We start from the raw sequence: 21,129 nt of genomic DNA on the forward strand, positions 1-21,129 counted from the left end.
AAATTTCTCATGTAGGAAACCGATGTACTTAGTTTTACATGCTTTTTTCTGATTTTTGGTTGACAGGGATCGGATAATAAGTTACTCGCTGGGTCGCAGGCTTCCAACGGATCATGTGTGTGGTCACCTACAATTCCGCTTTGAGCTCACCTCCTCAATTCACCCAGGTACTTTCAAGATGGTCTTCGCAGTCCTGAGCTTGATTAATTGTCCATAGTGGATGGCAATTTTTACTATTTTGATTACCGTATTTTCCACACCATAAGGTACAGTCTCAATTACAGGGTCTATTTCTGTAATTAACCCATACCGATAAGGTGCATGCTAAAACATACACAAACACAATTGTTAAACTGGGCTTGCATGGTAAATGTTAGTATACTTACACCACTGCAAACGAATGTGGGTTCTTATGGTATAACTTCAGGATCTGAACAAGAAGATGATGGTGGTGCAGAAGGAAAATGTTCCTGGTCCAATCATGGACTTTATACAAAGCGATCTGAACGAAGTACAAACAACCTTCTTTGCATAAATGTTCACACTCTTTATGGCAACCAGCTAAATCCTTACTGCCAAGTATTTATACCAGCCAAATGTTTTGTTGTCAGATCTATTTTTATGCAATCAGATCTGTGTTACTCCTCGTATCCTACAAGCCAGATGGAGCCAGATATACAGTACGTCCATAAACAGCCATGTGTTGGGAAATTACTTTAAAAACGTAACATAATTACTTCTTCATAAATGTAATATATTACCAGAGAAACAAAATACTTTTTGGAATTTGGATTTAGCTTTGTAGTGGTGTGTGCTGTTGACACTTTTCATGAGATTAGGCCTGCAGGCTGAACTCACCCAAGGCAGTGTTTCCTTATCTTTTAATTGCATGCAATCATTATTGATAATTGCTTTTCGAATAAAGGCAAAATGATTTGCACAGAGTAAAACATACAGTAAGCCCAATACTGTGGTATACCGCAAAGAGAAGGACTATACAGTATAATAGGAATCACGTTTTTTCCTGTGATGGTAATGATTCATGATGACCTTGGAGGATAAATATAAAATATTAATTACAAAGGTGATGGAATCCTGGAGAAGAGTCATTAATACTTCCCAGCCCACCTCTACGCAGGGATGACTTGCATAGATGACTTGTTATTTCTGTGCCATGATCCCAATTAGCTTCCATTCTGTCTTACGTCTTAGCCTTTCATAATTATGAAGTGTTTTGCTATGGTCTTCTATTGAGATCAATTTTCTGTTCTCAGATGATGAAGAGGTCTCACTGGTCATAGAGTCTGCTTGCCCTGAAAGGGGAATCAACGCAGATTCCAACAACGCTGCTAATGCACCTGAGGCTGATACTTTAAGTGTGGGACATGATACGCCCGACCTCCCGTTTGATGCCCCTGCTGATCCTGAGACCCCAGTGCCACCAGCCCCTACAGTTGAGGAAACCCAACACACCGAGACAGTAGAACTTGAGGCGGCAATAGAACAAGATGCTGTGGACGAGGAGAGCACAGTGAGACAAGATGAGCCTCCTTCTAATGAGTTACAGTGTGTGGATAGACAATCAGGTGACTTGCAAGAAGAGAACACTGTAGTGGAGGTACAAGATGGACAATCAGAGGAGAGGCAGCAGGAAGATGAAGAGAGAGGAGAGAGAGGAGAAAACATCCCACAAGCTGAGGAAGGAGTAACAGAAGAAGATGACAAACCAAAGCCGCCGACTGATAATATTTTAGCTATAACTGCAGAGGACACCGATACATCCCACGAGGTAGTCGCAGGGACAACCGAAGTATCACAAAGAACGAGAGAGACTGGTGAAAGTAGCAATGGTCCTTGTTCCTGCCTCTTCTCAACCTGCAACTCGCATGGTGTCCCACGCCGCAAAACCCGCCCATGCTCCTTGCCAGTGTCCGAGTTGGAAAATGTGATCGCCTCAGCGTGCGGTGAGCCGGAAACCCCCCGATCCCACTACATCCGTATTCACCACCTCCTCCACAGTCTCCCCTCTGCACAACATCGGCCATCAAGCCAGGAGGAGGATATGGAAGAAGGGGAGAACACGAGCACAACACCAGATAACACCTCAACATCACCAACACTTAAAAGCTCCAAAGATGGAAAAGAGGAAGGCCAAGAAGATGATGATGAGATGACCCAATCTCCCATTCAGGTAAGACTGTAAATAAAAAAACAGTATCTTCTTGTTGACATGTCCTCTACAAGTAGTGTTTACTAGGGTTTTTTGCAGCTGTTGGGACAAAAAGAGCACGAGTGGGGAAATTAGTTTCCTCACTTGGGTGGCTGGACTCAAGCCAGAGAGGGTGAGGAGCTCTGTCTTCTGGGAGAAGCTCAGACCCATCGCTTCTTTACATCAATAGTTATAGTTAATAGTTAAGGTGAAAGACTGCCCCCCCATTGAAGTGTTCTGGAGATGCCCATTGGGGAGGAGGGATTATGTCTCGCTGCTAGCCTGGGAACACCTTGGTGTATCCTAGTGGAACTGGAAGAGGTGGTCGGGAACCGGGAAGTTTGGGCTTGTTTCTGCCTTGACCCGTCCTCGGATAAGATAACAAAAATGGATGGAAATTTGGAACATTTTTTGGTCAGAGATATACCATTTTCTTGGAAATCCTGCCAGAAGTCCAGCATCCTGAAGTCGCGTTTTACTGTTGATATTGACACTGGTGTTTGAGGGGTACTATTTAGTGCAGCTGCAAGATGAGGACCTGTGAGGCGTCTTTATCTTAAACTACACACTCTCAGATATTTGTCTTCTTGCACAGTTGTGCATCGGGGCCTCCCACTCCTTTTTCTGTCCTTGTTGGACCCAGTTTGTGCTGCTCTCTGAAGGGAAGAGTTAACAACATGATAAGAGATGTTAGTTGTAGTGCAGATTTATAGATGGGTTTTCTAATAATCTATCTATCTAAAATGATTAACTTGGATTAGCAACCATACCAGGAGATTGAGGACTGACAGATGTTGATAGTAGGCCTCAATGTAGATTGTTCTTTGAAAATCATCCGATTAATTTCAATTGTTTGTGAAATGGACAAAAATGTTTGTGAAATGCATGAAAATGTGTTTTTTTTGGAAAACAAAGAAATTTGCAAGTGATCCCAAACTGTTGAGCGGTATATATATATGAATAAATATGTTCTTGTAATGAATATTTTGAATATATTTGTATTGATTATTAATCACAATTAATATTATAATATTAATAAAAAGTAATTAATTAACAAATTAATAAATTAAAATGTATCATAATAATAAATTGCATATAAGGCAAAATAACAAATACATTATATGATTAAAAAATTAATATACAATTATATAATTAATATAAACGCTTAATAAAAACATTATATATAATAAAAATTTGAATGTTTTTATAATGTGTGTACACATTGCATGCATATAGACCTTAGGGGAACCTGAACAAAGAAAACAAAAAATGTTACCGCTAGGTGTTGTGTGTAAATAGATTTAATGGCGTTAGCAAAGTAACACTTGGATTGAACTGCAAGACACATGGTGTTATCCTGCAGGATGATAGGTCATAGGTCATCAAGGCTTTGCTTCAAAGATGTTCTACAATAGGCTGGCCAATTGTATAACAAGATACTGCATTGTCTCCTAAAATGTGTGTACATCTTTAGGTCCCCGAGTGTCCTGGCCCATGCTGCTGTCGTTCCCTCCCACGTAGCCTCTCCATTGAACGGCTCTCTGAACTAAACCAGCTCCTGGAAGGTGATGGAGGAAGTGGAGTACATTCAGCAGTTAGAAGAATCTCTCTCTCATACCTGGAAAGCGAGGAGGGGGATTCCAGTAATGGAGTCAGAAAAGTAAATAGAAGGAGCAGCCATCCAGCACGGGGTGAAAACGAGTGCGAGTTCTGTGATGCCTCCTACTACAGCACTTCCTGCTACAGCACATCCTGTTACAGTACGTCCTGCTACAGCAATTCCGGCTATGAGGGCCGGGGCCGCTTCTGCAGCCACACGCGCCTCTCCTCTGTGGACAGCAACCGGCTTTCCGGCAGTACGGTCTTCTCCTCACAGGATGAGGAGGAAGACGAGAGCACCTTTGAGTCAGGACCAGATGCAAACCACTGTCCTGAAGGCCAGGAAGTGGGAGGAGAAAGGAGGAGTGGGAGATGGCAAGAGGACAGGAGAGAAGAGAATGGAGAATCTGCTGGAGCGGAATCGCAGGACGCTAACAGTACGGGTAAGATACACGCTATGACTCATCATACGGGTTGTCTCATCAAGAGGGTGGGCCCTGTTAGAATGAGAATTAGCAAGCTTATTAGCGTATTATTAGAAACGTAAGATGTAGAAACTTAGTACCATGTCATACACTACTGTGTAAACATCTTCTAAAATTTGCTTGCATCTTATTATGTCATTGCCGTGGCAACCCCAAAGTTCCCACTTGAGCGGTCTGTAATGTCCCCGTTTTCCCGTGTGGCTCATGAGCGATGTTCCCGGAGTTCTTGCATTTTAATGGGTCACCCTTGTTCTTGAACATAACATTCTTCCAATACTGTTGTTGTGCTCTAAACACAAGAATACATAGGGGTCCTTACAGCCTAGATTGTGTCCATAGGGACTTTGTAGCTGTCAGGAACAACATCAAATGAAGTGCACCATCCACCAGTACAAGTATGACCTTTGTTAATCAGAGAGTTGCGCCAACAAATACTGTAATTTCCAGTGTGTTTTTTACTACTACTACTATGCTACTCTTTTCTTCAACTTTGAACCCTGCTAATATATCTAAGTTATAAAGTTATAACTTATAACTTTAAGGGAACTCATGACAAGCTTGTCAACGCATCGGAAATCGCAGGAGGTATAATCAATATAACTCAATATAACTCACAGTGTCATGCAGAGGCGATCTGCAGTACTTTGTGTTAAAGTAGTGCAAAAATATATAATGATGTGCTTCGTCAGTTGTCTACTTAATGGCAGTTTTCAATTACCCTCCAACCCCGTTCTTCTTCATGCTTTGACGGATAGATGACAAGATGTGCTTCACCAATAGGAAGGTGGTGTCATGTTTCAAACGACCAATAAACTTGGCACAGTGGTAAAAGCATAGTAAATTCTTGATTAGAAATTTTGTTTTACTTGACCAGTTTCCACTATTTAAAGACTTGTATGACGTCTGAAGTCCCGAGCGTTTGTGTGCCATTCATTATGCCAGCCTGCATAACCGAGGATACAAGATCATGGACTCCTGAAAGTTAAAGATACTTAAACCAATCCAGTGGAGGTCAATATATATATAGTTTTGTGTTAAAGTGACAAATCAATCTCTAATGATAGTATATCTCATTAATTTCATAAAATTTAATAAAAAATATTTTGAGGGCCAAAATGTGCCCATGTCCCCACTTTGGAAGCCGCTGCTCTGAAGTAAATGATCAGTAATCATCTCCAAAACACTGAAAGAAAAGGAAAGATGACTGATTTAAGCAAAATTGCGTTTCCAACAATTGCTACAGTTGTTTTAGTCTTTTTGCAACATCTTACATGATGACTATTGAAAAATAGGATGGGAAAGTAGGTCACATACACATGCCACATCTCGGCTCCCACCTCTTCCCTTCCAGATGTGTTGCCCTTTAATTATCATTGTTGTGTGCTTTTTTTGATGATTGTCGCACACTGAATAGCCAGCATTTGCTAATTGTCATGTTCTACATGACAAGTTGGGTTCCTGGGTTAGTTTTCCTTCTTCTATGGTCCTGATACGTAATCAGTCAGTATTTGTTGGTGGCTGGATTGTTGTGTGTTGGCTGGAAGTTGGTTTGTTTGGTATTTGGTTTACACCATCCTATGCGTTGGCTTTTCTTTGGGCTTGGTATTTTTGTCGCTCTTGTGTTTGGGAGACATTCTGCTGCTTGAGAGCTTCCACCTTTGTTCACTAAATAAAGACTTGACTAAGCTGTCTCTGCATCTTGCACTTTGATGTTCAATGGTTCTGAATCCAAAAACCTTTCATGTATGGATATTGCTAGTCTTTTTGGGACCAGTCCCTGTGTGTGTGTGTGTGTGTCCTGTAATTGACTGGTGACCAACGGAGTGAACATCCTGTCCACTCCGCATTTTGTACCTTCCTCTGTGAAGTGGGGTACAGTTACACCGGAATAAACTGTTTCTCCAAGGTTGAAAATGTTGACCAAACGTTTGTAAACTTTTATGTTTGTATATTTAATGTACTGGTCCAATGTCCAATAATTCTTCCATTTGGATTACATTTTCACATTTCATTTTCATGCATGCTGTCTTACTCTCTCATCCTTTCCCTCTTTGTTAACACAGATTCATTCAGAAAAGTGTATTTTAATTAAAGAGACTGGCAATAAGACTGGGAACAGTTCAAACTTGAGTAGCTTGTGTCCGGCGCCCTCATGTAATGTACTGTTTCCTGTAGGCTCAGGCTTCTCACCTCCCGTTGGCCTTCCTCCAGTACTTCTTCCCAGCCTTGACTTAAACCATTTTCCTGCTGCCACTGACCAAGCCTTACCTCCAAGTAAGCACAAACGCATCTTACTCTGGAGCCACACCAACAGCTTGGTTTGCATGTATGTGTGTGTGTGTGTGTGTGTATAGCCCTACATCTACAGTATACGTATATCCCTTTTGTGTTTGCTGCCATTGCCGCCCCTCTCATGTTGTTTATTTCCATTGGAGTTTATATATTCAGTTATTCTTACTCTGAAAGGGACAGAACAGACAGTAGGAAACTATAAAAGGTCAAACCACTTGGGTTCATTGCACACCAGGCCAAAAATGCAATACCGTAAAGGAAAAAACTGGAGGAGAATGAGATAAAACGTTTACAGTTCTTGGTGTGGTAAAGTGAGGCATAGAAAACTAGGAAGATCCGGCATCTTCCTGCCGTAGCCACTGTGCTTTTGAACACCAGTAATTGGGGAGCGGCTGCATTATTGTAACGCAAAATATGTTTGGTAAGCTCATTGGCCCTTTACCTGCATGCACACGTGAAACCAATCATGAGAAACGGTATATAAGGTGGCCAATTGCAAGTAGCATCTTCTCTGAAGAGTAGCACCAAATAACCTGAATGCAAAGATTGTTCAACATCATGGTAAGGCAGGGGTCTGCAACCCAAAATGTTGAAAGAGCCATATTGAAATGTTATTTTTCTTGTTATTCTCTTAATGAGAAACCTGTATTAACACAAACTCCAACGGAAATCAGTGCCTCACCAGCCATGAACCTCACCGCATGTCATTGCTCAAGTTGTTTGCAATCCTTATTAAAGTTTATTTTCTGAGCAGAGCTCACCACATACAGTTGAAATGTTTCACCTGCCAACCTTAGTTCAGTTCTTATGGTTGATTGTAACCTTTTATTACCTTAAATGCATTCTCAGCTCACGCTGAGCACAGAAAGTGACTTTACAAATGACTTGAGTGCAATGTTTGCAAACCTTACAAAAGCCATTCTGCCAAGTACAGCTAGCCAATTTACACTTAGCTCGGTTGGAATTTAGCATCTATAACTTGTGGTTTATTTATTATGGTTGAATGTAGCTGTTTATTGCTTTGAATGCATTTTCAGCTAGCGCTGTGCCCAAACAGTGACTTTGCATGTAACTTAAATGCAATGTTTGCAAACCTTACAAAAGCATGTATGCCGAGTACATCCGACTAAAAGGAAAATAAAAGAGACGACACACGAAGTCTTGATGCAGTTGGAAGTCATCAACAATCAACAGTGTCGGAAGTAACTCCATCCTAAGCAATTGTTTTCTAGCAATGGAAAATCTACTCCATTATTATTTCAAACATTACAGTGACATATGACTTGACATATCAAGTCTATAATGTTGTCTCATCTGGCTGCCACAGATTGGGAAGCTCGTATAGACAGCCATGGCAGAGTCTTCTATGTCGACCATGTCAATCGCACCACAACCTGGCAGAGACCGAACCACAGTGGCAAGTGTCACCACGGAATCCCCCGATCAGGATCCAGCCAACAGATGGAGCAACTCAACCGGAGGTCAGGGATTAAATCAAGAATGTGTGGATTTTACCGTGAAATGCTTGCAAAATATAATAACTATTTCCCTGGATGGTTATAATAATGCTCCTCTTTTGTTAGTATCAGGCTCATCCCCACAGAGCCTGGCGCTGTTTTATAACTTTATTCCGACCTGAACACATCAACAGCATTTTTACGCATCTGTCCTCCCATCCTTCGAACGACACATTGTCATTTTCACCACACTTTCACGAGTTGCATTCATGGACATGCTATACTCTGAACATGGCAACAGCATCTTAATTGTATGTGTTGGGTGACATGAAACTCAGTCTTTGTGCTACACAATTAATGCAATAAAAATTACAAAAAGCTAATAAACATAAAACCCTACCTAACATATATTTGTCTGTAGTAAATTAGTACTCTCTGACTTTTTGTTAGGTATCAGAACATCCAGAGGACCATGGCCACAGAAGAGGAGGGTGGCAGTCAGCGGTTAGAGCGAGCTCCCAGTGTCGAAACAGACTGTGATTCTCCTCCAACAGCTACAGGTCCGATTTCTCCCAGTATCTAAGACAGCGTTGGTGTTGTTTCTTGTCACTGGTACATTTTCTGATTCTCCACCAGGTCCAGCATCACCTATCAATCACCAGAAGATCAGCCAGCTTCTCCAGTCACCTGCTGTCAAGTTTATTACACATCCAGAATTTTTTACCATGTTGCACAGTAACTATGTGAGTTGGGTTCTTAGTTTCCTGATATACTTTCTGTGTACAAATAAATTGGTAAGATGATTTGAATCAAACCTACAAAAGTTTGACAAATTCAGGTTAACATGTTTGTCATGTAATAGTTAAGTGACAGAAAAATGAGATTGGAAGCATAATTTTTGGTTAGATTTGGTATATGAAACAAAACCATAGCTTCTACTAGTTGCATTGTGTTTGCATATGGTTTGGTGTACAGTGCTTCTCTGTCCGGGTCTTTTACAGTCCGCCTACCGGATGTTCACAAGCAGCACCTGTGTGAAACACATGATTCTCAAGGTGCGCCGTGACGCCAAGAATTTTGAGCGCTACCAACATAACCGGGACCTTGTGGTCTTCCTCAACAAATTTGCAGACACTCAGTTGGAGTTGCCACGGGGCTGGGAGATCAAGACTGACCCACAGGGCAAGGTAACGTATTATAAATGGTATAATGGCAAAGTAGCTTCGTATTACAAGTCTGTGCAGCAGATGCTAGTTTGGATCATCACTCTGGTTCTTAACACGCCTCATACGCACCTGAACTGCCAGAGAAGAAGACGGAGGAGGGATCAGTGTTGCAACTCCACAATGTTATAGTTAGAGAGTAATCACACCTGTCTATACAAAACAACAAATCTAGTGACAAGATTTTTGCGACATTAAAACAAAACATTTTCATTGTCTACCCTGGAGTACGATCGTGGTTGAGTCTATTCTTTTCTGTTTCCCAGTCTTTCTTTGTTGATCACAACAGTCGAGCTACGACCTTCATTGACCCTCGCATCCCTCTTCAGAATGGCCGACTGCCTGGCCACCTCGCCCACAGACAACACTTGCAGAGACTACGCAGCTACAGCGCTGGGGAGGTATACTTGTACACGTTCAAAAAAACAAAAGATCATTATTATGCAGGAAACCTTTTTCTGGTCAACAATTCTAGACATATGAGTCACAATACTTACTGTGTGTCAATGCATAACTATAACTAATATTAGCCAAATCAAATGGAACAATGGACACTACATTTAACAAACCATGTTTTGCTTACACTCTGTACTTGGTATTCATTTTGATATCGTAGTAAAAGGTTTGATTTGCTTCTGTTTCTTCATAGGCCTCAGATGTGTCAAGGATTCGTGGGGCATCTTTGATGGCCAGACCTGCAAACAGCCTGGTCGCTGCCATACGGAACCAGCATCATGCGGACCCACAATCAACTACTGCATGTAGGCACTGCAACACTTCCAGAATTAAAGTGGGCATGCTGTGTTTGGGTTCCATGTGCATTCAAAGGTTTCCAGGTTATAGCGTGTTTTAGGTTCAAAATGAACTTTCTTGTGCAGTGCACGAGTGGTCCTTGGGCTATATACAAGTTCCATCCGAGACTGTGATGCATGTCGAGTTTTGGTGTGGGATTGCATACCGGATGAAAAAGATTAATCTGGCAATGCCTGATTTAACCCAGTAAACGTGGAAGGGATGTCATCTGTTTAATCTGTAAGGAGTGAGTAGTGCAGAGTCGCTATAGCTTTTCTATCTTCATGTGTTGTCTTTCTCTCTAGCATACAACGACAAGATTGTGGCATTCCTTCGACAACCAAACATATTTGACATGTTACAAGAGCGACAACCCACCTTGAACAGAAACCACGCCCTCAGGTGTGTTTCTACTTTTGGATAACTGTTTGGAATTGTAGTCTTTAATTTTTGTTTCTAGCTCATTTGATCTTCGAAAACTGTACCTTATACCTTACATGACATGACATTTTAGGGAGAAGATCCACTATATCCGGTCTGAAGGTACCCAGGGTGTTGAGAAGCTGTCATGTGATGCAGACCTAGTCATCCTGTTAAGGTACAGTAGAACTCAAGGCACTTTTACAGCATTCTGTCATGGAGTGAAATATGCATTTTTTATGATCTTCCTGCAGTTTATTTGAAGAAGAGATTATGTCATATATTCCACCTCACCCCATCCACGCTGGCTTTAGCTTCTCTCCACGTTGCTCCCCTGCAAATTCGCCACAGAACTCCCCTGGTAGGTTCTTCATCCCAGATACATTCAAGAGAAGTTAGAAGTGAATTGTCTCTATCACTGTGGTAACTTAGGCTAAACTCATACCCTGGTCCAGAACAGGCTTTCATCTTAAAATTGGCTATGGAAGTACTGGAAGTACTGCATTGTCTGATGATATTTTACATTTATAAGCAAGATTGATTTTCAAACAAGGGAATACGCTAGATATAGTCTCTTTTTGAGACATAAATGTCACAGCAGTCCTTCCAAGAGTATTTGATGACGCAATAAGCACTCTGAGGCATCAATCAACTGGAAGAAAACACGTCTTTATTATATCAAGGAAAAAATTGCCACAAAAAAGTCACCACAACATGTCAACACTGCCATCTCCGTCAACATTTCCATCTCGTGCTCACAATGAGATGCAGCGTTTGACAACAAGAAGACATACCGTATTTTCTGTACTATAAGTCGCTCCAGAATATAAGTCACACAAGGACAAACATACATAATTAGGTAGAAAAAAACATACATAAGTCACACAGGAGTCACATTTTTTGTGGGTAATTTATTTTACACACTACTTGACCAAAGCAGACATGACATCTTGGAAGGCAAGTTCTAACATTAATTAAAGAATAGAGAACAGGCTGAATAGATGTAAGATATGCTAACACATATCTGTATTCAGATACACAAAAATAAACATGAACAGAAAAGGTGTCCAGTGTTTATGTAACATAACAAACAGTTTTAAGTACAGTAATTGTTTTGTTTTCTTCATCGCAGTAAGAGTAGCCTCCGCTTTACGCCAGTCCCTAACAAGTTTCTCTCTCCTGCTTGAATACAAATTTCACAACTTGCAGCTTGTAGTCTGCAGAATAGGATTTTATTTTGGAGGGTATTTGTGTTCTGTCGCTCTCAGTTGTCTTTGTAAGCTAACGTCTACTGCTTTAAATATTGAATTGTGAGTAGGAGATATTGGTGCGAAAGAGTGCCCTCTTATGGCTGTCTGTGAAATTATACATATATATTTTTCCCATTCATAAGTCGCTCTGGAGTAAGTCGCAGGAACAGTCAACCTATGGGAAAAAATGTGACTTGAAAATATGGTATTTCAAAGACGAAAACAGACAGTTGTTTCTCCAATGTATTTGTTTTTTTAAATAGATAAGTGTTAATATGTCAAAGTTGTGCAATGTTGAGGGAGAAGTAGAATACGTCACATGCCCCTTTTTATGTTAATGCACACAAAACCAAAAAACGGATTTGTCTGATTTTTTGTGAAGTTGTGAAGTCTTTTGAATAGCTCATTTAAGGGAACGATGGGAACTGATGGGAACGATGGGAAGCGAGTAAAATGAATCTGAGAGAAGCTACAGACAATTAGCAGTCATAGCTGAGTAAAAAGAGGGTGAGCTATAGTAGGTTCGAACATCAGCACCCCATCGCAGTACGACAATATTAGATAGACACCACCTTTTAGGTTATACAAATAAGCATGAGTCCTTAACCAAATAGGTCACCCTTTACTGGCCCTACACACAAAACGTCTTTTTACATTTACTTGATGCAGACTTTCCTGACTCAATAATCAGACCACTATGCTGGTTAGTTATTACTGTAGCTTTCATTGCCGCAGGTCCTATAGCATGCTCATCTTTGTCCTTCGTGATGGTCTTGACAGTCGATTGGTTAAACCAAAAGTGAAGCCAATATTCTTGTCCTGCTGAGATGATGTCCGTTGTCACGGTGATGGCTTTTCTTCCCTTTGCCAGTAGAACAGGCTGCCTTACAGTAGTTGGGAGACGTAATAAAGTGTAAAAGTTAACTAATAAGCAATCTCTCCTCAGTGTGCCAGCAGATACACACTGTATTCTGCATGCAAACTGTTCGCTAGCATGCTAACATACTGAATACTTCATGTCTCATGAAGCCTGATTGGGGAGTGCACTCAAGCGCAGGCAGAAAAATAGACAATGACATTTTCCTGACATTCTGATGAAATGTCTGGAATGTTGCCTCCAATCCTGTCTTGTCAAAATGACTGAGGTTTATTTTTATACAAAAAGCCTGTAGCAGTGTTTCTTTATGCAGTTTGCATGATGCCATCTCTGATTTAATGTTGTCTTTGTGTAGGCTTGCAGAGAGCTAGGGCGCCAGCTCCGTACCGCAGAGACTTTGAGGCCAAACTCAGAAACTTCTACAGAAAACTCGAAGCAAAGGGCTATGGCCAAGGACCAGGCAAGATTAAGTAAGACTGGGTGCAGATTTAACATTCTAAAATATATATACAGAGTCCAACCTCTTCCAATGCCAGGGTTTTGTGGCTAAAAGGTCCTTTGGTGTCTGACTATTTACTGGACTAATGACACTGTAACGGAAACATTTTTCTATGACTTCATAATTGAGCTGTATTCACATTTTCACATTCTCTTTTCTTCATGTCCTTTCTCCATGTGAATAAATACTCAGCAGCCATGACTACTGTACATCATTATTGATTATGATATTTGGGTTATTACAGGCTGCTGATAAGGCGAGAGCACCTGCTGGAAGGCACCTTCAATCAAGTGATGGCATATTCTCGCAAAGAGTTACAGAGGAACAAACTTTACGTCACCTTCCTGGGGGAGGAAGGGTGAGAGACACACACACACACACAACATTCGACACACTACCAGTATACTGATGTAAGTAATGCTTTGGTACTTGCTACTAAAAAAGGTGAAAAGAAGGGTACTGCTTCCCGTCAAGCCTCTCGTAATATTTAGTAATAGTTAGTAATTGTAATAGTTTCCAATATTTTTGTAGCTTGTACAAAGTGCTGCACTGTTTTCTTTATAGGACGGTACTGTATGTCCAAATGGAGTAATTCAAATTCCCTCCCTTGTTTTTGTCTTTTCAGGTTAGATTACAGTGGCCCATCCAGAGAGTTTTTCTTCCTTTTGTCTCAGGAGTTGTTTAATCCATACTACGGACTGTTTGAATACTCTGCAAATGACACCTATACTGTTCAAATCAGCCCCATGTCTGCGTTTGTTGAGAACCATCTGGAATGGTAAGTTGGTTTATTGTCAGCATTGACTTACTGATCGCCTTGTAAACAACCTTTGTCTTTCCTAGGTTCCGTTTCAGTGGGCGCATCTTGGGTCTGGCTCTTATTCATCAATACCTCCTGGATGCTTTCTTCACCAGACCGTTCTACAAGGCCCTGCTCAGGCTGTGAGTAGCCACGTTAAAATCACGTCTCTACAACTTCATTCTTTTTTCCATTAACACTTCTGAAAATAGTGTGTTGCATCTTCAATCACAACATTCTCGTACTCCCCAACAGCCATCACACCATTGTTCTTAGTCATAGCTGGACCAACATACCCCATTGTCCATGCCATTCCCATACATAGTCCAATCATTAAAGCCTCTATCCATTGGCCTCAACACATGGCCTAGTGTGAGTACATATGTTAACTGGAATGGAATCAAAGTAGTGTGGGTCATGTGCATTTGTGTATCTTACAGGCCAACTGACCTTTCTGATCTGGAGTACCTGGATGAGGAGTTCCACCAATCTTTGCAGTGGATGAAGGACAATGACATCACTGACATCCTGGACCTCACGTTCACTGTCAATGAGGAGGTCTTTGGCCAGGTCTGTGTGTGTGTATAGATGGACAGCAATACAGGCATGGGGATATGGTCTGTCTGAAAACAGAAGTTAACTTGGCTCTCAGGCACAAATTGCAAGCCTAGATCAGAGGTGGGCAAAGTGTTTGACTTGTGGGTTGTGACCCACAAGTCAAACACTCAAAAGTTGCATTCTAAAAGTTGGGTACAGAAGCAGATGAATGACTCCATCCATTGTGTGTGTATACTGAATACAGATTATTGTATCAGGGATCACGTCTCTCACATTGTTGCTAGGTGACAGAACGGGAATTAAAGTCCGGAGGCTCAAACCTCCAGGTGACTGAGAAGAACAAAAAGGATTACATTGAACGAATGACCAAGTGGAGGGTGGAAAGAGGGGTGGTCCAACAGACTGAGGCGTTAGTCCGAGGCTTCTACGAGGTATGCAATATTTTCTCTTTAACATGGTAGGCAACGCCATCATCACACAACAACACACCCTAAACACACTTGTGTTTTTGTCACACAGGTGGTCGACTCCAGACTGGTGTCAGTGTTTGATGCCAGGGAGCTGGAGCTGGTTATTGCCGGTACTGTGGAGATTGACCTCAGTGACTGGAGGAGCAATACCGAGTACAGGGGAGGTGTGTCCAATCCACATATCTCCTAATTATATATATGATATCAACACAAAGTAGTAACACAAAGCTGTCATATAAGGGGTTACGTTTTGGTCTGACAGTCTTGTCTGTGTGTTTAATTTGCTATCCACTAGGTTACCATGACGGCCACATAGTGATGCGCTGGTTCTGGGCCGCTGTGGAGCGTTTCAACAATGAGCAGCGTCTCCGCCTCTTGCAGTTTGTAACTGGAACGTCCAGCGTGCCGTACGAAGGCTTTGCTGCCCTGCGGGGCTCCAATGGACTGCGACGCTTCTGCATCGAGAAATGGGGCAAAGTTACTTCGCTACCAAGGTATTTGGTAGCTTTTTTATATAATAAAACTGAGGTTTATATAACATATAAAGTTATATATGCAGTTTATAGAATAAAACTGAGGTTCAATTTGAAAAGGCCTTATCAGAAGTAATGCAAGAGGCAGATTAGTTATTATTAATGGTTGAGTGCTTGTCTGTCTCTATGTGCTCTGTGAGTGACTGGCAACCGGTCCAGGGTGTCATCATCAGCTGGTATCACACGAGTCAAGTGTGTGTGTGAGAACCTAGATGATTGGGAGTCACCATTTGCTGTGCCAGTAGAGTTGCTGCCTATCTCCTGTCAGTTCCGCTGTTGGGGATTTTCAGCCAGAACTGAAACTTTGTTGGCTACAGAACTGTCAGTTTTCTGGAACTTCTGCCGAATTGACTTGCAGAACCGCCAACTGGGAGAAACTAAGACGTACCCCTCAGCCTCGGGAGCACAAGTGCTAAAACTTCCTAGTGGAGGAAAGGAGGTGCTTGACTCTTCTACGCGAGACCAGGACCAAGCAAGGTTTAGCCACTACCCAACCATCCATGGTGTAGTTAGCCTTCACTCCAAAGTCAGCTGGGATGGGCTACAAGCCCAAGGAGCTCAGGGAGGACAGAAACTTCTTGTGTATGAGTACAGGACGTGAAAGCGGGGCCTAACGAGTTTCAAGACCGCATGTGTCAGAAAAGTTACCACAGTGATAACTAGCTTGTGGCGGCCAAGCGTTCATAGCGAAGTCGCTTTTTGATCCTTCGGTGTCGGCTCATACTATGATTGTGAAGCAGAATTCACCAAGCCTTGGATTGTTCGCACTTTTAATAGGGAACGTGAGCTGGACTTAGACTGTCGTGAAACATGAGCTGATCGTCCAGAAACTTTGTCCATCCAGTCACTGTTGTTGTGTCATTGGGCAAGACACATCACCAGTGCCGATCATACTGGTGTGTAAATGGAAATTATTACTTGGTGGTGCTCAGAGGGGCTGAAGACACAAACTGGCAGCCACATTTTTGTCAGTCCATGCCTGATGTTAAAGACGTTGGTCTGGTCAGAATGCGCTTCCCATAGTAAAAAAGATAACTTTACTGTTTTATATTGCATATAATCCTTCTAAAAATGACCATAAGGTGCCTTTTATGTTCTCTTACTCAGGGCCCATACCTGTTTTAACCGTCTTGACCTGCCCCCATATCCTTCGTACACCATGTTGTACGAGAAACTGCTGACTGCGGTGGAGGAAACCAGCACATTTGGTCTGGAGTGAGACAACAAAGCAATTGACGACACAGACGTCGTGTTGGAGCACTCGCTTGGCTGTGAGGAAGAAACACTCACAGGAAACACAGAGCCTGGATTTTCTGATTGTGGAGACCTGCTGAACATAGATGTTGGCCTACAGTATGTAAATGAATGTTATGGTACTGTATATTAGTAGTCTTGGGGGTTTGGGACAGGAAGTAGCTCATTTGGACATATTTGGGCATTTCCAGTGGAATCAATACTGAAAAACAGATGCATCAACTAGACACTGGCAGACACTAACACCACTAATAATAGCAAACATTCTATATATCGAGCTATTGATGAAATTCATCAGAAAGTCATCGGAAAGTATCCAGTATGCATCATGATTTAAAGGTAAACAACATTGATTGGGGTCGTCATAGACCTCAGTTCTTCACTGACGGTCCCTGGTCACTGGACTTCACTAATGTGTAGAATCCATCCAACAAATGTAATGTACTGTAATGTTTTCTCACTTTTATTAATCCATTAGGTAATTCTGGTTCTCTTTTAAAATCAATGTCAAACAAAAGCTGCACAAATTAATTTTGCAGAAGCTGTTACAAAAGTAACAATCAATTCTATACAAATGAGAAAAAGTTCAAATATTCTTTATGATTGCAGATATCTATCTTCTATGTTTTATAATCTAAAGGTATAAATTATAAGGGTATTCAAAACTAACAAAAACTAACAAATGGTTTTCGTTCTCAGGTAGTTTATTGGCCAGAAACACAGACATGTACAAACACTGTCCTCTTATGGACATGCATAATAATAATCATTAAAATGGTAAAATACAGCAATATGTAACAGTAAATATGATGAATATGGTAGGTGCCAAAGAAAGAATCACAACTGACATTGAATCTGGATGAATGAATGTTGGGGTGACCATTGCAAGTTTACAATCAAACCCTAACTACAGTCTATGTAGTCAATAAAAATATCCTCTGGCGCGACTAAAATTACAATACAGTCATCCCTCACCATATCGTGGTTCAAACGCCACAACCTCACTCTGTCGCAATTAATTAATAAATGCTTGCTGTTTCATGATTAGTAAAAAGGAATTCATATTAAAGAAAATGGTATGTCTTGTTTGCCTAAATTAAGCATAAAAATGGCTGAATAAAAGAAAGTAGAAATGTAAACCACTCAGAATACATGATATGAAGTGTAACACGGTCGCTGACTTGTTGCGTGCCCCTTTAAGAAACGGTCTGGGAATTAGCTTTCAATGCTAACGTATGAGTCTAATCTTATTTACGTCTAAAATGGCTTATTTTATATTATTATTTCTACTATATTGGGTAGAAATGTAAAGGTGACTATAGGGGTGTTATTTCATGTTTAGAGGGCTCTAAAAAAAACATAGACAGGTTTTCTATGCTCTAACTACAAATACAGTAAAGTCTCGTTATATCGATATTGTCGGGAGTCGGAAAAAATATCGATATAACCGGACTGTCGATATATCCGATCCTGTGGGCAATAATGCACTAATGCACTATAGTATAGAACAATGTCGAGCAGCTTAAATCAATCTTTGCTTAAGGATTTCAATACCAAAAAAGAACACGGCGAACGGCTGCTTCCAGTCAACTTTATTTTTCACACTTCCACCACCAGAGCACAGCACACACACCGATTCCCGCACTTCCTGGTTCACAGGTCATGCTCAACCCGCCCCACATAGCTGGCCAAACACATGCCTGCAACAGAAGAACCAACGAACGCCAGCATGTACATATGAAAAACAGTGATTATTGCAAGCGATAAAAAGATATCTGAATACAACACAATTAAATACATGTATTTGTACGCTTGTGTCTTCGTTGGAATAGGTGTGTATGCTATGTCAGTTGGGTCTTCTGTTGCAGGCATGTGTTTGGCCAGCGATGTGGGGCGGGTTGAGCATGACCTGTGAACCAGGAAGTGCGGGAATCGGTGTGTGTGCTGCGCTCTGGTGGTGGAAGTGTGAAAAATAAAGTTGACTGGAAGCAGCCGTTCGCCGTGTTCTTTTTTGGTATTGAAATCCTTAAGCAAAGATTGATTTAAGCTGCTTTTATATCGATATAAGCAGACCAAATTGGCTGGCGGGAGATGAAAAGGGCATCGTAGTAACCGGATTATCATAATAACCGGGTATCGTACTAACGGAACTAATTATATCATAAAAGACTAGAAATTTCCCGGGAAATGAAAATAGTATCGTAATAAGCAGTAATTCGTTATAACCGATATTGTTATAACGAGACTTTACTGTATATTCCATTTATTAATATTGAATCGTACTTTGCGGAAATTCACTTATCGCGGTCAGGTCTGGAACCAATTCACCACGATAAACGAGGGATGACTGTACGTATATAAAAGAAAAAGAATGAAGCCATTTTCTCTCGTTATGCAATATCAGTAAGTTTAGAAAAGATTGTTCAGATAATCAACAGCAACAACAAATCTCAAGAAAGTAAAAACAAAACTAATCATAACCCAAAATACGGACCCTAACTGTAATGTATCCTCGAACCTCCACCCTAACCCACATAAGAAATCATGGAAATAAAAACTATGTGTGACTGTTGCCAACGGTCAATAAGTGTAAAATGAAGGCAACCAATCATGTTAAATGTCAAAGACGAGGCTCACTTTGTAGTCTACATTACGACTGTCTTTTATTTATTATTCAATTTATTCTTCCCGCCGCCCAAAATGTGGTTGAACTCAGCAATCTTCAGGATCTTCAGGATCTTCAAGCATGGAGTGCTACTAAACATCTCTGGTCCTGCTGTGTTGCAACACAGTCAGCTTGCACTGTAATCCTCATAGTGGAGTAGCTTTTGGGGAACACTGACGCTCAAACCACATGATAGGTCTAGTCTTTCAGAATTTACCAGAAGAACCAAAGTTTATTGATCTAGGGTCTTTTAGGGTTTTGTGTGTAGGGTTAGGGTTCTGGTCTTACGTACAAATGGGCTTTGAGCCAACATATGCAACCTCTGTCTCCATCTGTGCTTCTCTAAATAAACTATGCCTCAATTATGGAAGCTGACTGAAAAGCAGTAACAATGGTTACAATGATATGCAATACTGTCATCAACACAATTGCTGGTATTCTACTACAGAAACCAGGTACACTGTAGGTACACTGTAGGTACACTGTGCCAAAACAGTCCATTCATACTGTAATGGCTGTTGCTTCTCTTCAGCCTTTCTTCCTGGTTCTTCGGACGGCGTTGCTATCAGAAAATTATAGTCAAAGATCACACAAAGGTTTTCAATTTCTATTAAAAATGAGAGCAATATACCGTATTTTCCGGACTATAAGTCACATTTTTTTTCATAGGTTGGCTGTTCCTGCGACTTATACTCCAGAGAGACTTATAAATGAAAAAAACTGTTTATGTTACATAAACACTGGACACCTTTTCTGTTCATGTTTATTTTTCGTGTAATTGTGTTAGCATATCTCATTCAGCCTGTTCTCTATTCTTTTATTGTTAGAACTTGCCTTCCAAGGGGACGAATGTCTGTTTTGGTCAAGTAGTTTGTAAAATAAATTACCCGCAAAAAGTGTGACTTATACTCCAGTGCGACTTATGTATGTTTTTTTTTCAACATAATTATGCATTTTTGGCCTTGTGCGACTTATACTCCGGAGCGACTTATAGTCCAGAAAATACAGTATTTACAGTATTTATGAAGATTGGCCCCTCTAGATGCTACACAGTAATGAGCTAGCAGAATGTAAAGGTGTACAATACCAACTAATGGCAACCATGGTTTCAATTGACTCTCCGTCCTCGCTGTTCACGTCCCCCAGTGAGCCTTGCCATACAGAACGAATTGGCTCTGATGCCCCGATTCTACCAGCTCCTTCCCAGTAAAGAATTGACTTGTCTTTATATGAGGGAGCACGCCATGGGTTTGGATTACTTTGGTTCTCCATCAACTGTTCTCCAGGACGTCCCATTAGAGGTTTCTTTCATGTAGAGTTGAAGAGACGAACAATAATAAGAGGGACTGATATTGCTGCAATTAATCAAATCTTGTGATATATATTTGTACTGCATGGTGACTCCATTTGATTGACATTTGAGGCATATTTCGGGGTGAAACGCCTGTGACGTTGGACTCAGGAGGTTCCACTGTTTTCCGTCAACCGCTGCTCAGGTCAATGCAACTGTATTGGAAGCATTGTGAAAACCATGAAGTTTTAGGGGTCAAACGCATTTAAATTGACTGTGCACTGTGCTATCCTTGTTTCATGGCAACATATCAGTGGTACAGCCCAATAATGCAACATGTAGTCGTACTAGCAACCACACAGAGAACACAGTCATCCTTTACAGTGCTAAGGCTGAAATGACACAAAATACACAAAGGGAAGGGTGGATTATGTTGCAAATTTCGACCTTTTTTGC

General features: G+C 41.1%; 1 protein-coding gene across 3 annotated transcripts in view; it reads left to right on the plus strand.

Annotated features, from left to right (window-relative positions):
- The window catches only part of hecw1a (HECT, C2 and WW domain containing E3 ubiquitin protein ligase 1a), a 47,279-nt gene extending 29,049 nt beyond the window's left edge, over nt 1-18,230 (plus strand). For 2 of the 3 annotated variants that reach the window (XM_058060044.2, XM_058060045.2), the window contains 22 exons: nt 67-167; nt 1,275-2,191; nt 3,684-4,251; nt 6,469-6,567; nt 7,913-8,066; nt 8,493-8,602; nt 8,679-8,785; nt 9,044-9,229; nt 9,532-9,666; nt 9,915-10,026; nt 10,363-10,459; nt 10,572-10,655; nt 10,732-10,838; nt 12,960-13,074; nt 13,348-13,461; nt 13,729-13,881; nt 13,947-14,045; nt 14,343-14,472; nt 14,745-14,891; nt 14,980-15,094; nt 15,226-15,424; nt 16,571-18,230. In XM_058060044.2, coding sequence (XP_057916027.2) covers nt 67-167; nt 1,275-2,191; nt 3,684-4,251; nt 6,469-6,567; nt 7,913-8,066; nt 8,493-8,602; nt 8,679-8,785; nt 9,044-9,229; nt 9,532-9,666; nt 9,915-10,026; nt 10,363-10,459; nt 10,572-10,655; nt 10,732-10,838; nt 12,960-13,074; nt 13,348-13,461; nt 13,729-13,881; nt 13,947-14,045; nt 14,343-14,472; nt 14,745-14,891; nt 14,980-15,094; nt 15,226-15,424; nt 16,571-16,682 — 3,961 coding nt within the window. In that variant the 3' untranslated portion in view covers nt 16,683-18,230. The remainder of the gene's footprint in view (nt 1-66; nt 168-1,274; nt 2,192-3,683; nt 4,252-6,468; nt 6,568-7,912; nt 8,067-8,492; nt 8,603-8,678; nt 8,786-9,043; nt 9,230-9,531; nt 9,667-9,914; nt 10,027-10,362; nt 10,460-10,571; nt 10,656-10,731; nt 10,839-12,959; nt 13,075-13,347; nt 13,462-13,728; nt 13,882-13,946; nt 14,046-14,342; nt 14,473-14,744; nt 14,892-14,979; nt 15,095-15,225; nt 15,425-16,570) is intronic. The other variant, XM_058060046.2, reaches the window with a different exon arrangement.
- Nucleotides 18,231-21,129: the final 2,899 nt, after the last annotated feature.

The sequence above is a fragment of the Doryrhamphus excisus genome, linkage group LG5, assembly GCF_037039965.1.
Source record: "Doryrhamphus excisus strain RoL-2023G ecotype Guam linkage group LG5, RoL_Dexc_Guam_v1.1, whole genome shotgun sequence".
Taxonomy (NCBI): Eukaryota; Metazoa; Chordata; class Actinopteri; order Syngnathiformes; family Syngnathidae; genus Doryrhamphus; species Doryrhamphus excisus.